This window comes from Gymnoscopelus microlampas (assembly GCF_963454915.1).
Source record: "Gymnoscopelus microlampas genome assembly, chromosome: 19".
Classification (NCBI taxonomy): Eukaryota; Metazoa; Chordata; class Actinopteri; order Myctophiformes; family Myctophidae; genus Gymnoscopelus; species Gymnoscopelus microlampas.
In genome coordinates, this window is record NC_139956.1 from 46155639 (window position 1) to 46179527 (window position 23889).

The 23889-nt window shown below is 40.6% G+C and overlaps 1 protein-coding gene across 1 annotated transcript in view; it reads left to right on the forward strand.

The window, feature by feature from the left end:
• The window catches only part of LOC311034548 (NACHT, LRR and PYD domains-containing protein 3-like), an 82347-nt gene that overhangs the window by 52660 nt on the left and 5798 nt on the right, over window positions 1-23889 (forward strand). Inside the window, exons 4-13 of the mRNA XM_084042428.1 lie at window positions 4862-4938; window positions 5758-5803; window positions 6004-6246; window positions 6477-8244; window positions 8340-8513; window positions 8609-8782; window positions 10909-11097; window positions 11193-11366; window positions 12875-13024; window positions 13883-13932. Coding sequence (XP_083898554.1) covers window positions 4891-4938; window positions 5758-5803; window positions 6004-6246; window positions 6477-8244; window positions 8340-8513; window positions 8609-8782; window positions 10909-11097; window positions 11193-11366; window positions 12875-13024; window positions 13883-13932 — 3016 coding nt within the window. The 5' untranslated portion in view covers window positions 4862-4890. The remainder of the gene's footprint in view (window positions 1-4861; window positions 4939-5757; window positions 5804-6003; window positions 6247-6476; window positions 8245-8339; window positions 8514-8608; window positions 8783-10908; window positions 11098-11192; window positions 11367-12874; window positions 13025-13882; window positions 13933-23889) is intronic.

Consider the following 23889-nt stretch of genomic DNA (forward strand, 5'->3'; position numbering starts at 1 on the left):
GGTCACCAAACTATTCCTGGTTGTCGCATAGTCTATTCCTATGAGCCACGAATAGAATAACACTGACACTTTCCTCCATCCGTTCCCTCAAAGTACTCCTTCCATCTTCTCAACACACTGTCTTCGGTTGCTAGAACATTTCCATCCATCCTTCATCACCTTAACCTCTTGCTCATCCTTCCCATCTCAGTGCCTGTCTAGCCAATCGGTGCAGGTCCTTTTCTCCGTCCTTGGTGTCCAACCTTTCATACAACTACTCATACTCTTTTCCTTAACCCTCACCACCTTTCTCTACGCCTTACCCCTCATCTCTTTGTACTCCCTACTTTCCTTATCTCTCTGGCTGCCTTTCTTATCTCCTCCCTGAGCTCCACAGAGCATTGTTCTTTCTTCATCTTCACACCTAACATCAGCTCCCAGTACCTACCACAGGACTCAAGCCATGCTACTTGATACGCTGAGTTGGCCTTCACCGTAAATGGTAACTCCTGTTTGAAAATGTTCAAAACATACTATGGGAGTGCTTTTTGGTGATTTGGTAATTTACCTCAAAGAATTATTGGCAAAATTATGCAGAAATGCAAAAACAGTAACATTTTGGCAGCCATCTTGAAAACATGGCTGCCATCTTTGATTTATGAGTGGCCCGGTGTCCTAAATCAAAGTGTGATCTCCAAAGATGATTTGTACCAAATTTCTCGCTTGTATCACCATTTGAACAATTCTCCCAAAATATTGCTGTTAATTAGGCCACTCACATTGCAACGCCCCCTTTTATGCAATTAGCATGAGCACACCCACACACCTTCATATTCACATACTTGAGCAACATTTCAGCCTAATAGGACAAAAACTACAAAGATTTGATCAACTGCTGGTGGCCATTTTGAAAAATGGCTGCCACGCCCACCAGGGTGAGAATTTGTGATGTCCCAATATCCAGTTTTGTTCCCAATATATCAATCAACACTTCTGCCAAATTTGGCGCTTTCATCGCAAAATTGAACGATTTGGCTGATTTATTGTGCCACGCCGCCCCACTATACAGACCTGAATGCTGAGGGAGTTTGCTTACCAACTGGGTTGCAACTGTGGTGAAGAAACTGTTAAAACAGTCCGCTACCAATTGCTTGTCGATAGTGAGCGAGCCACTTGAAATAATGCAAATGTTTGTAGATTTTGTCTGATTTTTTCCGTTGCAGCCTAATTGTTTTAGTGCCTCCCACAGTTTTTGTGGGTGGCTTTTGTTTGCCTCTATGTTCTCATTTAAAAAAATCTTTTTGGCATTTCTTATCAAATTAGTAACTACGTTTCGTAGTTTTCTGCACTTTTCAAGTAGCTGCTCACTTTTGTTTTTTCTGAACTCGGAGAAGCTTTTGTTCCTGAGTTTGATGGCATTCAAAATGTCACCCTTCATCCAAGGTTCTGTGCATGCTTTGACCCTCACCACCTTTGTGGGTGCGATGTTATCAAGAACACACAAAAAAACTTTTTTGAAACAGGACCATGACTCCTCCACAGAGGTGCAATTTAGGACATGGGACCAGTCCATTTTTTCAAGAGCTGTTGTTAGAAGATCACTTGAGTAGTGTTTCATAGACCTGCAGCTGATTGTCCTGTGACAATGAGCTCTAGGTCCGTGAATCTTCCGAGTGTAGAAAATTATATTGTGATCACTTAAGCTGCACTCTATCACACCACTCCTGGAAATTCTGGACTGGTCCGTCGTCAACACTAGGTCTATGATTGATTGAGAAGCAATGCCCACCCTTGTAAAATGCTTTATCAGCTGGGTAAAAGCTGTGCAGGTCACAGAACTTTCTGAGGGACTGAGGGTCGCTGAGTCTTCCTTCAGAACACAGGTGTTAAAGTAATGTTAGGTAACTTTTTCAATAAAACTAAAGTTAAATTGTATATCTTTTGTGAGTGGCAAATGTTTCACAACATCCACTCCATGAATTTCGCCCCCGAAAGCCTTTTATTTATATATTTTCTATTGAACATGGTCGGGGTTGACTGTCCCGCGAAAATGACGTCATCTGGCCGGAAAATGGAAGCGGAAATGCACCGGTTTCCTGTTTGGCCAGGAACTACCGCGCTAATAACAAAAAGGAAACTCACGCTGATTTTAACAGATTGTATGATTTGAAGAACGAAAAAAAAACAGAAAAAGAAAACACAGCTCACGGTAACTAAAGCTCCACTGGCTACGAGAAACGATACACAGATCGTATAAAACAATTAAAAGAACGCTTTTTGAAACGCTTCCGTCTTCCGGTGAAAACGAATGGAATTCTGGGTAACGCAGTAATAAACAAACGTCCTGCAGTGACGGTAATGACTAGCAGAGGCTGCTAAAAATGTTTTTTTTGAAATTTGCACTGTACTGCTTTAAAGTCACCAATTAGTACCGTCTCAGAGTTTCCTAAACCCGCCACATGATTCTCAATCAAGTCATAAAAAGCATTTTGATCTGGGGGTCTGTATATGGCGCCAATAATCAGTGGTTTTGCATGTGGGTATAAGATTTTGACCCAGACCGATTCTGTGGGTTTTTTATCCATATCTGGGATCACCTCGTAAATAATGTCTGATCTTACATAGATGCAAACCCCACCCCCAGAGAGATTTCTGTCTTTTCTGATGACATTGTAGCCCTTTATTTCAATCTCAAAGTCTTTGATGGAATTATCCAACTTAGTTTCTGAGAATTAAATAATGTCCACCTTGCCATTTCCAAACATGGATCTCAGCTCAGACATTTTGTTTGAGTTTTTAAGACTGTTAATATTCAAGTGAACAATGTGAGTACCTCTAGTTGAAAAAATGGCATCCATGTCTTCAGTTGAGTAGTAACCATTGTCCCTTTCAGTCACTGGGGGGTCGGTGGGGGGGGGGAAGAGGTGAGGGTGGGGGAGGGGGGGGACTTTGTGATGTCCGCGGGGGAGCTGTGGATGTGATTTGAGGCAGCATATCCTTCCTTGGACCAGCCTTGGGGGAGGGGAGGGGAGGTGGGGGTGGTGGTGGGGGTGGTGGATGAGGGGGAGGGGTGATGTGGGGAAACCCTTGAGTCGACCTCGGCCAAATTCCCCCAGGCAAAGGACTGTTGGGAAACTCAGGGAGAAAAAAATCTCTGTTTCCACGACGATCCCACAGGGGAAAACCATGTAATTGACCAGTCACCGCTTGAAATACAGGGAAAAGAACTTCCCAGCATTCCTCTCGGTGGGATGCTATGCGGATGTCCTGGTATCGACTGATGGTGGTGGTGGTGGAGGAGGAGGAGTGGGGGTGGGGGTGGGGGTGGGGGTGGGGGAGGGGTGAAGCCTTTGTCCCGCGTCGACGCCAAGCAGTAGTGCCAGGGGATAGAAGAAAACGGGGGAAAAACACTGTTTCCATGTGCTTCCCTCTGAGAGATGCCCTGCGGTTGTCTAGGGCCCAAGTGGCGCAAGGGGAAATCCTCTTGATGACGTTGTTGTTGGGAAAGCCCTTGTCTCGTCACCGGCGGCCACATTCCTTCAGGCGGTGGTCTGCTCGGGAACGCGGGTCTTGGAACCAGCACGGACGTTAACCGGGACAAATAATCCATCCTTGTTTCTCCAGCTCTTTGCTGGGGTTCGTTCTTATCAGGTGAGGTGGTCCGTTGCCAAACAAAGTTATGTGTCTGCATGTTGTGGACCGGGCTTTGTCGAGCGCTTCCATCGCGTGTGTGTAATCAGCTGTGATGTTGTTTTGGCCATTGCAGATGTGATCATAGCTAGTCTCCGAGCTCCCCACGGTCGGTGGGCCGGGATTTGGATGTACATTTCCCGATAACAATAGACTCAACCAAATGATCTTTCTTACTGTAAGGCCGTCAAGCTGGCTTGGGGTTCTTCTCCGTGTTTGTACCGATTTACGCGCGTCGAAAACTTTCAAAAGTAACGTCGCTGCGTCTTGTGGTATATCTCCGTTTGCACTCGCTCTCCGTTGAAGCTGCACATTGTGGGATTCGATGAAAATTAATCCTTGCAATATAGCGGCGTAGCACAATACCATGTAGTTGCTGGCTGTGATAATCCTCTTAAGGCGAAGATGTTGTTTTCGCCGCCGAAGAATAGAGGTGTGGAATGCACGAGAGCAGGAAGGTGCGACTGTCCCCTCTGAAAGCCATCTCATCTGTGATGTATTATGGATGTGTTCAAAGTCTGTAAGGTATGAGGAATGATCTCCATTGTAAGCCTATGCTATTAGACAAACATTAGCTTTTATAGTTTAAAAACACTGTCCAATATCCTTTTGAAGTTGGAAATATTCTGAGCATTTCCATACTATTTGTTTCAATAATTTGTTTGAGCTTATGGGTAACTACTGTATCTGCTCCGACCTGCTGCCGTCACATGAGATTACTTCCACATTCAGCACATCAAATGTATTTGTTGATAGACATGCACACTGTGCTAGATAGATAGATTGATAGATAGATAGATAGATAGATAGATAGATAGATAGATAGATAGATAGATAGATATCATGAATCAGTCATTCATAACGCTCCACATTCTGATGGAAGATACATTTCAACTAGATGTGCAAAATGCAGAAGTAATTATTATTATTATTTTTTAAATGATTGCATAGGATAGAGTTTGAATTAAATTAGCTAATCTAGGTCTAATTGTCTTACAATGGAGATCATGCCCCCAACAAGGGACACGGCTTAGGCGCTGACGCATTTGGCGGTCTGATATATTATTCATGTGAAACTAATTATGATTTTGTCTTTTCCTTTTCGGAGAGTTTTTCATGTTGAATGTTGTTTTTTGGTTTAGTTTTTCTTCATTAAGAGTGAACTTAACTGTGACATGGTGTTATTGTGCAGGTTCTGTGCTGTCATTTGTAAAGCCCAGAATGGAGGACCAGTCACCTTCAGCATCAGTGGCAGCTCCACAGACCCAGGTACAGTACATCTGTTTACTGTTGTCTTCTTTATTCACAGCTTTACTTTATGTGTTTGTTTAGACAGACGCTGTATGAACAGCAATGTAATGTAAATACACCGGACTTATAGCTCATTTTCATCCGCAATCCCCACAAAAACACATCAAAACAAGCAACACAAGAGTACATTACATTTAAAAAGGACAACAGAACAGAGATACACATGAATAATCACACCTGTAAAATACCAGTTTGTTAAACAATAATCAATGTGTGATAAAAATATACATCACATCACACAGCTGTAACATAATCTCAGAATTAGCTGCATTTGAGTGCAATGTTATACGATCATGTTCAATTCATTAAAGTGCGGACATCATTGGGAAAAAGGTGTGGGGTTTCTTAGCATGACCTTTCATAACTTTTCGTCAATAGTAGCCTAACATGACAAAATTTGCCTCACTGCAACCTATGGTCAATGGTCAACCTATAGTCAGCCTATGTCAATTTCAAAATATGCAATATTAATTAACTTATATGTCTCCAGTCTCCACAAGTTGTCATTCAATTCTACTGAAATATTTGACAATAGTTTGGGATATGTATTACCATTTTGACGTCTGAAACCGGTTGATTGCTGTGTTTACAATTTACTGTTTACCCTGAAGTATAAATTAAGCTTAAGGCCTAATGCCAAATGAAATATTGCATTGCATATACCACCCCATTGCATATGTTGATGCAATGGGGTGGTTATTGCTAAATACAAGATGTAATGTTGAACAATAGCACTCAGGCATGATATGATTAAAACAACATGACTGTGTACAACAGGGTGCTGGTGACGGCTTGACTTCAGAAAAGACGGATGCAGAAAAAGGTGAGCTTTTTCTGGTGCTACCTTCTGTTTACCAGGATGTACATACTCAATATCATATTCCCAAACTATGAATGTACCAGTTATTCCACCACTATTCTTGTGGGGATGTACAGATGCAGAGAGCTTTATTTTGCATTCACTTAACGACAGTTTTCTGTGATACATTTATCTCAACCACTCTCTTTTTCTCTTGCAAACAGCACATTTTGTGATCGAGCAGAGGGCAGAGTTGATTCAAAAGGTTTCCACTGTCATGCCTATAGTGGACAGTCTAGGAACCAAGATCCATCCTGAGCTCTATGCCAAGATTAAAGCCGAGAAGACAAGCATGGACCAAATGAGAGAACTGTACATGGCGATCGATAAAGGGGGAACAGCCATCCAAGCAGCATTTTACAATGCCCTTAAACGACACCAACCAGACCTGTCGGAGAGGCCAGGAGGTAGGACTTTATGTACTGCTAAATTAATATTATTAGTAGTATTTGTTATACCAACTTCCCCAAAACAATAACATATTATGAGAAATTAAGCTCCTCAATTGCATCACACAATTTATTAGAGCTCAGCAACAACCATAGAACCAACCATATCATTACAAAGACCTCTCAATGAGGACCACATTTACCATAATATGCACTCACTGATGTCCTCTGTTCTTTGGTCATTTTAGAAAGTCTTGCTGCTGCCTGTAAACAACAATTGAAGTCTAATCTGACACAGAAGTTTCAATGTCTGTTTGAGTGGATCACAAGTCAAGAAAAGAAAACACAACTGAATCAGATCTTCACAGAGGTTTACATCACACAGGGAGGAAGTGGAGAGGTCAACAATGAACATGAAGTCAGACAGATTGAAACATTGTCCAGGAAACCACCCACGAAAGAAACACAAATCAAATTCAAAGACATTTTTCAACCTTTATCTGGAGAAAATGACACAATCAGAAAAGTGATGATGAAGGGAGTGGCTGGCATCGGAAAAACAGTCCTAACTCAAAAGTACGCTCAGGACTGGGCAAAAGGCATATCCAACCAGGAAATCGACTTCCTGTTTCCATTCACTTTCCGAATGCTGAATTTGGAGATGGAGACGACTTACAGTTTGGTGGAACTTCTTACTACATTTTTTGGTGAAATCAAGGAATCAGTAATCAGCAGCTTCGACAAGTACAACGTTGTGTTCATCTTTGATGGCCTTGATGAGTGTCGTTCCCTAGACTTCCGCAGCACTAAGTTCTGCAACGATGTCACAAAGAAAACCTCAGTGGGTGTACTGGTGACAAACCTTATCAATGGAAACCTGCTTCCTACTGCTTGCATCTGGCTAACCACACGACCTGCAGCAGCCGGTCTGATCCCTTCTACATATTTCGACAGAGTGACAGAGGTGAGAGGGTTCACTGACCCCCAGAAGGAGGAGTTCTTCAAGAAGAGATTCAGTGGTGATGAGAACCAGGCCAGAATCATCTCACACATCCAGACATCACGAAGCCTCCACATCATGTGTCACATTCCAGTCTTCTGTTGGATCACTGCTAACGTTATGGAGGACATGACGAGAACAGAGGGGAAAGGCCCGCTGCCAAAGACCCAGACTGAGGTGTACATCCACTTCATTGAGCTTCATTCCAAACACAAGCAGGCCAAGTTTCAAGATGGAACTCATGGAAAGTTTGATTCAAATTCAGAACAGGCCATTCTGTCTCTGGGAAAACTGGCATTTAATCAGCTGGAGAAAGGCAATGTGATCTTCTATGAAGAAGACCTGGCAGAGTGTGGCATAGACCAAAATGCTGCACGGTACTCAGGAGTGTTCACACAGATCTTTACAAAGGACCGTGGGATGCACATGGAGACAGTGTTCTGCTTTGTCCATCTGAGTGTTCAAGAGTTTCTGGCTGCTCTCCATGTCTATAGCAGATGTGTCAACAGTGGTGTCAACCTACTGTCAACCTTCAAATTGACGAAGTTTAGAAAGTTGAATCATCTCTACCAGAGTGCTGTACACAAGGCCTTAGAGAGTCCAAATGGACACTGGGACTTGTTCCTTCGTTTCCTGTTGGGCCTCTCAGTGGAGACCAATCAGCCTCGCTTAAAAAGACTGTTGAAGCAGACAGGAAGTAGGTCACAGACCAATGAGGAAACAGTCAAGTACATCAAGAAGATGATCAGGAAGAATCCGTCTCCAGAGAAAAGCATCAATCTGTTCCACTGTCTGAATGAGCTGAATGATCATTCTTTAGAGGAAGAGATCCAGCAATACCTGAGATCAGGAAGTATTTCCAAAGAAAAACTATCTCCTGCGCAGTGGTCAGCTCTGGTCTTCGTGTTGCTGTCATCAGACAAGGAGCTGGAGGTGTTTGACTTGAAGAAATACCAAGCTTCAGAGGAGGCTCTTCTGATGCTGCTGCCAGTGGTCAAAGCCTCACAAAGAGCTCTGTAGGTGAACTGATAACTTGATACATTTAACATAAAAGGTCATCTTTATATTACATGGTATTAAATATATGATTTTATAACTTTTTTCTCTTCAGCCTGAGTGGCTGTAACCTATCAGAGAAATGCTGTGAGGCGTTATCATCTGCTATCAGTTCCAAGTCCTCCAGCCTGAGGGAATTGGACCTCAGTAACAACGATCTACAGGATTTGGGAGTCAAAGAGCTCTCTGGTGGACTGGGGAGTCCAGACTGTAAACTGGAGACCATCAGGTCAGTTTTCTTTAACCTTTTCAACCAATTTCAGCTGGTGCATGTGCATATATATATATATTAAATATTTGATCTTATAACTTTTTTCTCTTCAGCCTGAGTGGCTGTAACCTATCAGAGAAATGCTGTGAGGTGTTATCATCTGCTATAAGTTCCAAGTCCTCCAGCCTGAGGGAATTGGACCTCAGTAACAACGATCTACAGGATGTGGGAGTCAAAGAGCTCTCTGGTGGACTGGGGAGTCCAGACTGTAAACTGGAGACCATCAGGTCAGTATTCCTCAACCTTTTCAACCAATTTCAGCTGGTCCACGTGCATATAGTATAAGCAACAATGCAAATACTATAGCTGCAAAGGAAATGCAGCTATAGTAGAAAATATAAAATGTTCACTACGTTGCACCCTTTATTCATTGAATTTGTCCTTCAATCGATCTGTACTAAAGAGTCATATTTTGTTGATTTACTATACTTCATTTTTTCTGTGTAAACATCCCTTAAAATCCGTAGAACTCTTTAAAGGAGTAGTTCACCCCAAAATGACTTATTTTCTATGAATTGCACACCCCATGAAGCCTTGCATTCATAGATTTGTTTTTGTCGCATTCCTAAGGCAATAATTTGATTACCGGAAAGATGCTAATGTATCCTGTTGGAGACTCAAAGTAGACTATTTGTGTGTCCTACCGGAAATACACTGGTCATCAAATTATTGGCTCAGGAATGCGACCAAAGCTATAAAAATAATCCATGAATTCAAGGCTTCATGGGGTGTGTAATTGATAGAAAATATGTCATTTTTTTGGGTGAACTACTCCTTTAAACCTGTAGAACTCATTAAAACCGGGAAAGCATCTGTGTCATTATATACTTTGGCTATTCAAAAAATAGCAGATATACAGTACAAGCTCATAGTGCGTCACTTTGTGCCACCCTATGAGCTTGCCAATATATTAATATATAACTCAGAAAACTCAAGATGAAATCAAATTAAGATAAAAGTGTTAATCCAAAACAAAACCAAAGTAAAGAGTTTTGATTAATTACCAACAATATTGTTTTTGTCCAAATAAAATCAAAGCAAAATGTTAATCTACTTATCAGTTAAAGTGTATGTTGAAAAAGAAAATTCCTGAATGAGCAGCTGCTTTCCCTCTTTCTATCTCATACCTAAATGCAATCCTCCTCATGAGGTTCTTCTTTAGTCCAGGCATTTCATTATTTTATTTGATGGCTGCCATGATGATCTTAACCCCACAGTTAATCGGCCTAGCAGTAGCAGCTTAAGTGGCCACATATTAGGTAAAATCACACCCTGTGTGAAGAGAGTGGTGCCTTTGATGAGCCCAGTATTGATGTTGTCATCAATGTTTGTTTATTGGACATACGGACATACACATGGACACACAGACAAAGTCAGATATAGGAGTGGTTGGCACCACTCAAAAATCACACCCAGTGTGAAGTGGGCGGTGTGGTCACAGTGGTCATCACAGTGATGGAAGTGATTCACTTAAAAAAAAAGATATATATATATTTTTTTAAGTGCATAGTCCTATTTATAGGGCTATGCACATGTGTCATGTGTTTCTAGCCAATCACAGTCCTGAATAGAGTTATGGTGGCCAATCACGGTGCAGGATTAGGGGGTACACTGGTGGCCAATCACAGCGCAGGGTTGGGGGGGTGCAATTGGGTCGATGTCCAAACCTCACATATAGGGGCGGTTGCAACGCCCAAAAAGGGATCCCAGCCATTCAGCTACTACTTCACTTATTTTACCTATTTTATCTGCTCCCACATGCATAATCTAATCTGTCAGCAAATCTCACAAAATAATTGGATAGGCACTTTTCTTGGGGGCAGGCCTTTGATCAGGATTTAAACTGTGCTTTACCCAATCAAAATGGAGTGGGTGTGACTGATACGTAAACCTCTGCCTTCTGTGTGTTGTAAATGGGAAGGTATGTAAAACAGTCAAAGGGCATGCATTGGATATAATAGTTCACTTTATGGGCTAGTGTAAGTCGGAGGTGAAACGTAGCACCCAAAGGTTGTTGAAACAAAAAAGGTTGGAGATAAACTTTGTATTCTTTACTCAGTTTGGTCAACAGCCATTAGACAATGATATAGAAAGAACTTTATTCTTGAGACGACTTGGCCACTTGACTTTTATATGGACCACGCCCCATCAAACAAACTGAGTCTCAGCCCTCAGATTCACATAGCAAATGTTCTTTTGTTATGAAAAAGCGGAAACATTGTATTGACATAACCTGTGTGTGTGTGTGTGTGTGTGTGTGTGTGTGTGTGTGTGTGTGTGTGTGTGTGTGTGTGTGTGTGTGTGTGTGTGTGTGTGTGTGTGTGTGTGTGTGTGTGTGTGTGTGCACGTGCAGGTTGTCCAGCAGTATGATCTCAAAGGAAAGCTGTTCTTATCTGGTCTCGGCTCTGAGATCCAACTCCCATCTCAAAGTGTTGGTGTCATCAGACAAGGAGCTAGAGGTGTTTGACTTAAAGAAATACCAAGCTTCAGAGGAGGCTCTTCTGATGCTGCTGCCAGTGGTCAAAGCCTCAAAAAGAGCTCTGTAGGTGAACTGATAACTTGATACATTTAACATAAAAGGTCATCTTTATATTACAATATATTAAATATATGATTTTATAACTTTGTTCTCTTCAGCCTGAGTGGCTGTAACCTATCAGAGAAATGCTGTGAGGCGTTATCATCTGCTATCAGTTCCAAGTCCTCCATCCTGAGGGAATTGGACCTCAGCAACAACGATCTACAGGATTTGGGAGTCAAAAAGCTCTCTGGTGAACTGGGGAGTCCAAACTGTAAACTGGAGACCGTCAGGTCAGTATTCCTTAACCTTTTCAACCCATTTAAGCTGGTGCACGTGCATATTATAAGCAACAATGCAAATTAAATAATATGCAGCTAAATTAGAAAATATAAAATGTTCACTACGTTGCACCCTTTATTCATTGAATTTGGCCTTCAATAGATCTGTATTAAAGAGTCGTATTTTGTTGATTTACTATTCTTCATTTTCTCTGTGTAAACATCAGAGTTTGAGGAGAAAAAGTGAATCCCTTAAAACCTGTAGAACTCTTTAAAGGAGTAGTTCACCCAACAAATGACTTTTCTATGAATAGCACACCCCATGAAGCCTTGAATTCATGGATTTGTTTTGTTTTTTGTCTCATTCCTAAGCCAATAATTTGATTACCAGCGGAAAGATGCTAATGTATCCGGTAGGAGACACAAAGTAGACCCTTTATGTCTCCTACCAGAAATACAATTATTGGCTCAGGAATGCGACTAAAACTATAAAAATAATCCATGAATTCAAGGCTTCATGGGGTGTGTAATTGATAGAAAATAAGTCATTTTTTGGGTGAACTACTCCTTTAAACCTGTAGAACTCATTAAAACCAGAAAAGCATCTGTGTCATTATATACTTTGGCTATTCAAAAAATAGCAGATATACAGAACAAGCTCATAGTGCGTCACTTTGTGCCGCGATATGAGCTTGCAAATCCATTTAACTCAGAAAACTCAATATAAAATCAAATTAAGATAAAAGTGTTAATCCAAAACAAAACCAAAGTAAATAGTTTGATTAATTACCAAAAATACTTATTTTTTGTCCAAATAAAATTAAAGCAAAATGTTAATCTACTTATCAGTTAAAGTGTAGGTCGAAAAAGAAAATTTCTAAATGAGCAGCTGCTTCCCCTCTTTCCATTTCATACTTAAATGCGTTCCTCCCCATGAGGTTCTTCTGTAGTCCGAATCACCCACATGCATAATCTAATCTGTCAGCAAATCTCACAAAATACTTGGATAGGAGCTTTTCTTGGGGGCAGGCCTTTGATCAGGATTTAAATTGTGCTTTACCCAATCAAAATGGAGTGGGTGTGACTGATACTTAAACCTCTGCCTTGTGTGTGTTGTAAAGTGGAATGTATGTAAAACAGTCAAAGGGGATGCATAATGCATTGGATATAATAGTTCACTTCATGGGCTAGTGTAAGTCGGAGGTGAAACATAGCACCCAAAAGTTGTTGAAACACAAAAAGGTTGGAGATAAACTTGGTATTCTTTACTCAGTTTGGTCAACATCCATTAGACAGTGAAGTGCAGAGAACTTTATTCTTGAGACAACTTGGCCACTTGACTTTTATATGGACCAAGCCCCATCAAACGAGTCTCAGCCCGCGGTTTCACATAGCAAATGTTCTTTTGTTATGAAAAAGCGGCAACATTGTATTGACATAACCTCTGTGTGTGTGTGTGTGTGTGTGTGTGTGTGTGTGTGTGTGTGTGCGTGCGTGCGTGCGTGCGTGCGTGCGTGCAGGTTGTCCCGCTGTATGATCACAAAGGAAGGCTGTTCTTATCTGGTCTCGGCTCTGAGATCCAACTCCCATCTCAAAGTGTTGGATTTAAACTACAATCACCCAGGAGACGGAGTTAATCTCCTCTCTGCTCTACCACTGGAGACTCTGAGGTATGGAGAGAACTGCTGTCACTCACTGTAAATGTGTTCTAGTTGAGTAAGGAAATCATATGGTGATTCTGTACAATATTGTTTAATGTTTCATCCTGAAAATTCATGATCAATTATTGTCTCCGCCAGGCCGAAAGGCATGGCGAGAGAGTATGTTTTACCCTCCGTCCGTCCGTGTGTCCGTGTGTCCGTGTGTTACCAGCTAATCTCTGGCACCGTTGGCCCGGTCGCTGCGAAACTGTGCACACACACTCCCTGGATGCCAATTCAGAACCTCTGCCTCAAATTTTTCACATGGGCCTGTTATAGCGCCACCTGGAGGCCGATTTGTGCAAAACCCATTTTTTTTACATTACTCCTACAGATTTTATCCAAACGTCATGCAAATCGGTACACAGTATCTCTACAGTCATGTGATCAACACGGATCTGTCCGATTTCCCATATTCCATCCTCATTGGCTACGGTTTGCTTCCAAAATTTGCAGGATTGGTCGTTTTGAACAAAATGCCTCAAATCCTGAACGCAGCTTGCGATTTCCGTGAAATTTCACAAACACATTCCCACTAGGCCGAGGAAGAAATGCCACCCTTTTTCACATTGGCCTGTTATAGCGCCACCAGCAGGTCTAATTTAGCAAAACACATTTTTGGAAGAAAATGCCTCAAATCATGAATGCAATGTCCGATTGAAGAATAAATGGCACCCTTTTCACATTGGCCTATTATAGCGCCACCAGGAGGCCACAATATCGTACCTGACCTGGCGGAGACCTGTGCTCCGAGGAGCACTTTCTCTAGTTGTTTCTATTATTGAATGGAATATGCAAACATTTACTTTGTATCTCCTCCACCCCCAGAGTCGAACATTGTGGCGAGGGCAGGCTGTCCCCTTTGCACCCCGACAAGTGTAAGTGTGAATTATGTTTCATTCATTAACGAATTCAAGTATCACACATCAATCTATGTAGATGAACAGCTCATATACACAGCAGAGAAAAGCCATGGAGCGTGAAAGGGTTAATCGCTTAGCAGAGGACACAAGAGCTAGTAGCCTGCCAGACACTCACAAAGTTATCCCTGTCTAGCTCTGGTCCATAGCGTTAGAAGGAGTTCTCCTTAATGCTATGGTACTTTCCATTCTTTCCCCTCGCACCGCGGTAGCGCAGCCTCTCGTCTGTAGTAAAAATTAAAAATACACTTTTGGTACTCACCAAAACAAAGACGGTTTAATGGAGTTGAAAGCCTATTCTACTAAGTGGGAACACTCTGAGCCCCCACCTCACGTCTAAAATACACTTTTTGGCCAGAAAAGAAAACATTTCACCGGAAGGAAGAATCTGGTCAATAGGAAAATTCCATGGACCAGATCTGTAGAGGGCACTGTGGAGTACGGAGCCCTCCAGTGGCCATTGAGGGGGACTTTTTTAATATAAAGATTTATGCGTGGGAGCGCTTTAGTTATGCATGGGAACGCTTTAGTAATGCGTTCCGACACATTAGTATCTTGCTAAATTGAGGGAAGAAATTACTAATGCATGGGAACGCATTACCTTATTCATTGGAACGCATTACATTATTCGAGGGAACAAGTTACTTAATTCATTCCATCAAATAAACTAATTTGAGGAAATTAATTACTAATGCGAGGGAATTAATTACTAATGCGTGGGAATGCTTTACTAAAGCGAAGGAACGCATTACTAAAGCGAGGGAACGCATTAGTAATTTACTTGCACTTAAGTACAGTACTTGAGTAAATGTACTCAGGCCATGTTTAGAGACATTTTGACTTGGATTATGCAACATAATAGCCTATGTGCATTCATCATATTCTTTATTATGGTGGAGAAATGTATGATATTCAAGGATTATTATTATTATTATAATAATATTATCATTATTCGTTGTGCACTGGTCCAATATAATACAAACCAATGCGCTGGTGCGCATATCTAAACACACCCACAGCCTGGCACTCAACATTCTATCTTCTAATTCTCCAGGAATGTCTGTGATTATAATTTTCCTATTATCAGCAGATGTGAGTGTCAATTGTGTTTATATAAGATGATAGTCTATTCAAAGAAGATAATTTGTGCCGCGCAATGCCATTCGCTCCAAATGACACACTTTAGTTTTATTCATGGTTTACACAGGAAATAATGAACTGATTACAATAATATAAAATTCTCTCAAATCAGTAACAGGTAGGTGATACATATGCCCATCAAATATGGTTTTATTGAAAGGCAATCCAAGGTTATAGCTTGGAAACCAACATTCGGGGAATATCTGACGGCCTTAGTGCGGCTGCAGAGTTCATCTTGGAATTTGTCATTCCACGAATTCGGTACGATTTGCACGAAAAATCGATGGAAACAAATTACTTTTTTGAATAGCCCACACCATTAAGGACATATTTAACATGCAGAAAAACATATTTTCCCATCTCAGGCATTAAATTAATATTTTTATATGGAATAATATATGTAACAGGGTTGAAATTCATAACGGGGTTGAGTGGAACGGGGTTGAGATTTTTTACTCAAGATGGCCATAACTCTACCTGTGATGATTAAGAGGAGACCACATGGCATGCATGACATTAGTCAATCACATATATTGCTGAAATGACAAAGACAATTTAAAATAATAATAGTTTTCTATCTTTATTTCATGTAACAGGGTTGAGTTGTTATGCTTTACGACCGCGCTTTGAAAGTATAAATGACCCTAAATAGCTGTATAAAAAGTTCGAAATGTTCCTCTTTCTGCAGCATCTTGCTCAGAAGACTTGTAGAATGCCATCACATGTTGTTGATGCCACTAAAGGGTCAGTTTATACTTTTTACAGAGAGGAGAATGACTTGTGTAACGGGGTTGAGTGTGACTGTGGGACAGAGCTATATAACGTGATTTTAATGATAAATCAACTATTTATTAAAAAACGAAACATGACTAGCAATAGAGTACATTGCTGGTTTTATGTGAATAATATAAGTTATGGATTATTCTACACTTTTAGTAGTCATATCTGAAGGCCAATCTCTCTATCGGCCATTGGGGACATGAAAAATGGGCAAATTTAGGCGGTGTCTACTGTAGAAAAGGCAGATAATTTCAGATATAAAGATAAAATATATAATATTTTTACACAATAGTAAAGGGAACATGTCAATTGATTCTAAAAAGCTTTTAAAATTTGATTTTGGTGACCCGATGGATACAATACACTTAAAAAGGTCAGAGGGGACTGCAAAGTGTACCGAATTCGTGGAATGACTCCATTACAATTTTGCTGTAATCCACATTCCTAACTACGCACGCAAGTGCATGCTGTAACATAATAATACACAACGTGTACTGTACATATATATAGCCCACTGTAGGCTAACATTTTTGGGGGTTTTAGCCATGGACCCCCAAGCTCCAAGCTCCACCTTAACGCCGCTAATGGAGTGGTTTCAGAAAAGAAAAATGAAAAAAATTAAACAAAAAAAAAGGCCTGTCTGTCTGTCTGTCTGTCTGTCTGTCTGTCTGTCTGTCTGTCTGTCTGTCTGTCGGTCTGTCTACTTATACTGTCTGTCTAAATATACTTATGGTACAAAAGTTCAAATTACCTGCCCCCCCCCCCCCTTAAATTCCGTAAAGATTTGTCAGAATGTAAAAAATAGCAGATCTACAAGCTCACAACGCGTCGCATTGCAGCGCGTTGAGCTTGTAGATTTCAAATATCAGTATATAAAAAAAGGGGTTTGTGGTTCAAGTATCTTGGGTATTAATAATATTTATTATAGTAATCTAAAGCTACAAAGTTTTCAAATAATTGCAGTGGAGTAAAAAGTACAATATTTGTCTCTGAGGTGTACTGTAGTGGAGTAGAGGAAATACAGTAGTCATGTAAAGTAAAAGTAATTCAAGAATATAAGTAATAGGACTTAAGTGGTTAAAGTGTGTTTTGTATTCATAATCTAAATCTACAATCTTGTAACTTATGTTTTCATATAATTGTAGTGGAGTAAAAAATACAATATTTGCCTCTGAGATGGTGGAGTAGAGGATAGTGGAGTAGAGGAAATACAGTAGTCATGTGAATAGTCAAATGGGCGAAAAATGCAACCATAAAAATAAAATAAAAATAAAACAGTTTTTTTTTTTTTTATTAAATAACATAAGCCTAACCTAACCCTAACCCTAAAACCGAAATAAAGTAACAAAGAAACGCCCACAAACGGCGCGACAGTCATTTAGAGGTTATAGGTTTAGGGGTGTAATAATTATGGCTGGTAATATCACAGCATATGTACACAGGACGTAATTATTTCATAAATCATATAAATATAATTTATGAATTAATTACAATATAATAATACATACATATAGATATATATATATATATATATATATATATATATATATATATATATATATATATATATATATATATATATATTATTATACTGAAACTTACGTCACTGTAATGTAACGTGAGTTCTTGACAAGTTTATATTAATGTCATCAATCAGAGAGAGACACCCTTTAACTGGTTCAACAAAAGAGACCAAAAATCATTGCTTTCAAGTTACAATAAAATGGGTTTATTCAGACTTCACAATTACAAGTATTTATAAAGTAAAGCTTGGGAAACCAAAACTTATGTTGTGTATGTGGTTAAATGTGGGGAGAGAAAACACAGGAGAAAGAAAAGTTACAGAGAGGAAAAGAAGGAAATAATCGCATTGGGAATGCATTATTGTAATACCTTCTGAGTTATGTTCCACTATAACAGATATTCTCTTGTAAACACAGTAACGTCGCCTTAAGACTATGCACAAATCAAATGGTTAGACACACCTTTAGACCTGGATCCGGAGGCTCTGGTTTCGGGAGAAAGATACACAGGCGCGCCCTAAAGCCCACTTGGCACTGTTCTATCGAGTGGTCGCAGAGTTCGGGAGGCTCAGTGTAAAGGGTGACTGAGATCGAGTTGCCGAGTTGACCGCGGCGGTGTCCTCCTGGAGAAGGGGTGCCCTGATGCTCTGAATGTTCAGTGGTCGCTGCACCCCCGGGGGAGACGAGAGTGAGGCCGTGGTAGGCTTCCGTGCGACGGGGGACTTGGCTGTCCCATGGATCTTCTCGTGGGTTGTAGAGTTAGAGTCAGGGAGAGGGGAAGGGTCCTCCCTTGGCGGAGACAGCCGGATTAGCCATCCTGAGCGGAGATGACTTGACCATTTGGTTGAATGATCGCTGAGACTGCGTTCTCCCCTTTCCTGGCTCTCATCTTTGTTATCATCTTCGTTATCTTAGCAGGATGGGAGAGAGATTGTGGGAAATACCAAACAGCCCTTTTGTTTGGCGATTTGGTATTTTAATGGTCTGATAGCGCCTGTCTTCCTGTTATCAAGGCATTCACTACAGACCCCCATTTAGGCCATGTGAGGTCGGACCGCAGGTCCGGGTCATCTCATGGCATACAGGAACCTCAGCAACTGGATAACAGGGAGAGAGCACAAAGCGAGGCATACACTCTGCATACACGTCTGGCCTCCTGGGGCGGCTACCATTAGACTTGACAATAACCCTAAGGCGACACTGCTATGGTCTAGTGGCATGCATCCTGCGTAAAGGCACAGAGGTGAAAGGACAGAGAGGTAGGGAGAGTGAAATATGTGTTCTTTCTCTATAGGCTTTTAGCCCGCCGGGCTTGGCTGTTAGCTAAGAGTGTTCTAATGGGCCAAAGGAAAGAACTCAATAAAACCATGCTTGTATCAGGACCGTCTGTGTCCTAGAACCGGGAGAGTTAACTCTGGCCAAGGCCAGTGTTTACACGGTACAACATGGGGTTATGAATCTCTATGGGGGCCCAGTAGGAGAGAAGGAAAAGAACAAAAGAGGAGACAAAAACATAATGTAAATGGGGCATTAGCCCAACATCTAGATAAACCTATGGGGTTTTCCTCGTAACCTCAAAGGTGTTTGTTTTTGTTTTTCTGGGAGAGGCAAAGCGCAGCCTAAGCTGGAGTTTCTAGTTTGCTTGCCTTTCCTGAGGAAGGGGGAATATCGCATTCAGGGAATTTCCTAACAGTGAAACAAAAGCCCTTTTGGGCGGGTATTGCACCCAACACAAAACACACAGCGGTCATCCCACCATGCGGTGGGGAGGTAGTTATGCTTCCAATTGGCCTGGGCCTTATTGGTGTCAAGATAAAGGTCGGGGTTGCTGTCATGGTGGGCCACCACGTCTGGCGTGGTAACCCTGACGTATGTATCGTCGGGCCACCGTTGGTCACGTTTTATAAACGATACTGCAAATAATTTTTCAACATTTGACACAAAGTTTGAGAAACCTATGCGCAAAAAGTTAAAAATATACCGGACCCCCCTGATGTTTAGTTGAAACACGAACTTTTGTGAAGTGGTGTCATCTGAAACATACATTGAAAATAATAGATTAGGTTTTCTCCAATTCTTGTTGTCACAGGCTGGGTTTTGCCGTCGTGATTCAGCTTAAAAAGCGCTATTGACTCGGATAGTAAAGTATTTTGATCGAAAAAGGGTCTTTGAAAGTTTCTTTGGGTTTTTCCAAAATAACTTACATTTTTAAAGAGGGAGTTGATTTAATCGACAAACTTTCTTTGGGGAAGAATTTTAAACCCAATAAACCTTAATCCAAAAGAAATTTACCTGAGGGACAATTTAACTTTTGGAAGGAAGAGAAAAACTTTCAATTTAAGAAGAAAATTTGGAAAAATGAATTCGAGAAAAGTGAAAAATGTATGAGAAAAAAAAAACAATTTTGAAAATTAATCCCAAAAAAAAAACTTTAATTTCCAAAAAAAATCTTTAATTAAATTCAATCTCCAAAAATTAATCCAAAAAATACATTTTAATCGAGATTTTTTTTTAAATTCAACTTTAATTCAAAATAAGATTTTAACTTTAATCTGAAAAATGTAATTAAAAAAAAAAATGTTTTCAAATATAACTTCCTATTGTAGTTGGGTTAAAGTTATTTTATTATTTTATTCTGTCTTCATCAAAAACCAAATAAAACAAGACAAGTCCCCTTTATTTAATTTTCTTTAAAAACTCAAATAAAACAAAACAAATCACTTAGTCTTGAGCCCTCAAAATGTCTGTTATACGATCCTTCTATTAAACAAGTTTCCACTTTAATCAAAGGTCAATCCCGATTCATTTTGCGAATCCTGGGTGGTGAAAGTTTTTAGTTTCAATTAACTATTCAAATAATTATTTCAATCAATTATTTAAATGCATTGGAGACTAATTTAATTATTTTCACTCCGACCTTTGATTAAAGATTTACCAAGATTAATTTGAAACCCCCCTTTTAAATTAAGTAACAAAAACTTCTAACACCTTTACTTATTAAAACGAGCTCAAACCTTAACTCAGAACAGTAAACCTCTAAATATTATCCGGGGTTTTTAGTCTTTTCCTCAACGTCACCTCTATTTCACAATACTGCTTTCATGTATTCAAACCCTGGGCCTTCGTGACCAGTAGGCTAATACATTAGTCCCTGGCGAAACCCTTTTGAGAGAGACTGTCAGCTTATTAACTTGTCGCGTAGCGACGTGAATATTAACACACACAGAGTATTAGTGATTACCGTACGTTTTACTGTAGGTGGGGGATGAGTCAGCGCTCATTCACCCATTCATGCAGTAGTAATCTAAATACTTTTTGTTAGTGTTAGCTTACGCAGTACCTATCTGATGTGAGTGCTGTACCGGACCAACCCGGAGCCCAGTTTCCCACAAGGGTGTCTGTCGCTTGATCGACAGTGTAGTGTGAGTGATACTTGGAGCGTAACTCCGTGAAGTACCCACACGAGGAAGCCCACAAGCTTTCCCTGGCTCTGTAGAGCTCAGAGCTGGTGGAGGAGGAGTCCTAAGCTCCACGCGGTGCGTGCTGTGACGTTGCCAACGGGCGGGATCTGCTTACGTAATCTAAAATGGCGCTTACTTGTGAATTTGTGAATGGGCTCTGTGTATTTGACAAGAGTTTTAAGAGGCCACAGCTCTGCGGCTGTCTTTTGCCTCGTAGTCTATCTGTGGCAAAACACGATCCCAGTCTTTCACTCAGCAATCGCCACGAAACCAGTTAAATTACGGACCAGTTGGAAAAATAAAACTACAAGTATTTTTATTTTTCTTTATCTGATCTGTAAGCTTTTTGGGATTCTAAGTGAACTGAAGCATTTCAGTAGCGGTTCACTGATCCCCGTCTCATAGACTGTTTAATAAAACTGTCTAAGAGGATACTAGAGATTATAACAGCTTACTAAAGTTAATAAATCTCAGTCCAGTTTTGACGTAATTTTACACTTGGTTTAGCTTAGATTTTTGTTATCCGATAACTATCTCGCTTTCTCTTTTTATTATAATTACCGACTCGAGTTACTTACCATCGAGTGTTGGTGTTTTATTCATAAAAAGGCCATGGTAAAAACATGTCAGGATTTAAAAAGGGAAAGTTCCTTTCCTAAGTAGCTAATTTAGAAAAGACTGATTCGACCTTTTTGAGTGCTGAACTCACATTAAAACAATACTTTTTTTAAATTATTTCCGGGGGAAATAACACTCTCTTTTTTTCTATTGTCTGACGCGCGCACTGTTCGCAGCGGCGCTCAGGCTTTAGTTTAAAGAGGGCACTGTAATTGTCAACTTGCGAAAATACATCCTATCCAGGCGCAGTGCGCGTTCTGTTGGTTTTTGCTCTTACTACTCCCCACGTTTGTTTTCAAACGTAGATGTTTGGTATCATTTGTCAACACAGTGTAGTATTTTCTCTCTGTTTAAAGACAAAAACCTGCCTCGCTACGGGGCACCACGTGTAATAATCATGGCTGGTAATATCACAGCATATGTACACAGGACGTAATTATTTCATGAATCATATAAATATAATTTATGAATTAATTACAATATAATAATACATACATATATATATATATATATATATATATATATATATATATATATATATATATATATATATATATATATATATATATATATATATATATATATATATATATATATTATTATACTGAAACTTACGTCACTGTAATGTAACATGAGTTCTTGACAGGTTTATATAAATGTCATCAATCAGAGAGAGACACCCTTTAACTGGTTCAACAAAAGAGACCAAAAATCATTGCTTTCAAGTTACAATAAAATGGGTTTATTCAGACTTCACAATTACAAGTATTTATAAAGTAAAGCTTGGGAAACCAAAACTTATGTTGTGTATGTGGTTAAATGTGGGGAGAGAAAACACAGGAGAAAGAAAAGTTACAGTGAGGAAAAGAAGGAAATAATCGCTTTGGGAATGCATTATTGTAATACCTTCTGAGTTATGTTCCACTATAACAGATATTCTCTTGTAAACACAGTAACGTCGCCTTAAGACTATGCACAAATCAAATGGTTAGACACACCTTTAGACCTGGATCCGGAGGCTCTGGTTTCGGGAGAAAGATACACAGGCGCGCCCTAAAGCCCACTTGGCACTGTTCTATCGAGTGGTCGCAGAGTTCGGGAGGCTCAGTGTAACGGGTGACTGAGATCGAGTTGCCGAGTTGACCGCGGCGGTGTCCTCCTGGAGAAGGGGTGCCCTGATGCTCTGAATGTTCAGTGCTCGCTGCACCCCCGGGGGAGACGAGAGTGAGGCCGTGGTACGCTTCCGTGCGACGGGGGACTTGGCTGTCCCGTGGATCTTCTCGTGGGTTGTAGAGTTAGAGTCAGGGAGAGGGGAAGGGTCCTCCCTTGGCGGCCGAGCCAACAGGAGGTCCCGTCTGGACCTTCCTCGTCAGTGGTCCAGTATTGTGTGGCAAAGAGTAGAGGTTGCTTGGGGTCTTTATAGCCCAAAATCTCTTTGAAGTCATTTTAAAGTTAGTTTCTTATCTTGATGGGCCAGGCTTGCTTACTCTGGCACAACGGGGGAAGGAAAGCCCTCAGCTGCACTTCTGACCTAGGTCAGTCTGGGCCATCTCATGCAGTTCAATCTCACACAAAGGCATACATCTGGTAATACAGCACAGTAATATATTTTCACATTATTGTCCATTATTTGTCCATATGTCTCTTGATGAAGTCACGGGCAGAATGTCTTTTTGTGGTGAAACACGGTTTCCAATGCACTAAAAAGAGAGGGAGAGAGAGATAGAGAGAAAGAGGGGGGTTGTGTGTGTGTGTGTGTGTGTGTGTGTGTGTGTGTGTGTGTGTGTGTGTGTGTGTGTGTGTGTGTGTGTGTGTGTGTGTGTGTGTGTGTGTGTGTGTGTGTGTGTAGGCTCAGTGAGTTCACACTGGGGTCGGTCTGAACCTTTGCACCTGCGATGCAACGACAGGGGTGCCAGGACCGGGGGGGGGGGGGCATCCTGAGCGGAGATGACTTGACCATTTGGTTGAATGATCTCCCCTTTCCTGGCTCTCATCTTTGTTATCATCTTCGTTATCTTAGCAGGATGGGAGAGAGATTGTGGGAAATACCAAACAGCCCTTTTGTTTGGCGATTTGGTATTTTAATGGTCTGATAGCGCCTGTCAAGGCATTAACTACAGGGGTTAGGTTTGGAGTTATAGTGTGATGTATTGCGGTCACTGATCTTGTAGATCAGCTATTTTCAGCTTTAGGGTTGTGGTTAAAAGGAATGGTAAAAATGTAACCAACCTTAAATGTTGATGTCCTCACAAGTATACAGTGGTGTAAAGTAACTAAGTACATTTACTCAAGTACTGTACTTAAGTACAATTTTGATGTATTTTTTACTCTACTGGAGTATTTTCAATTTTCAGTACTTTTACTTCTACTCCACTACATCTCAGAGGCAAATG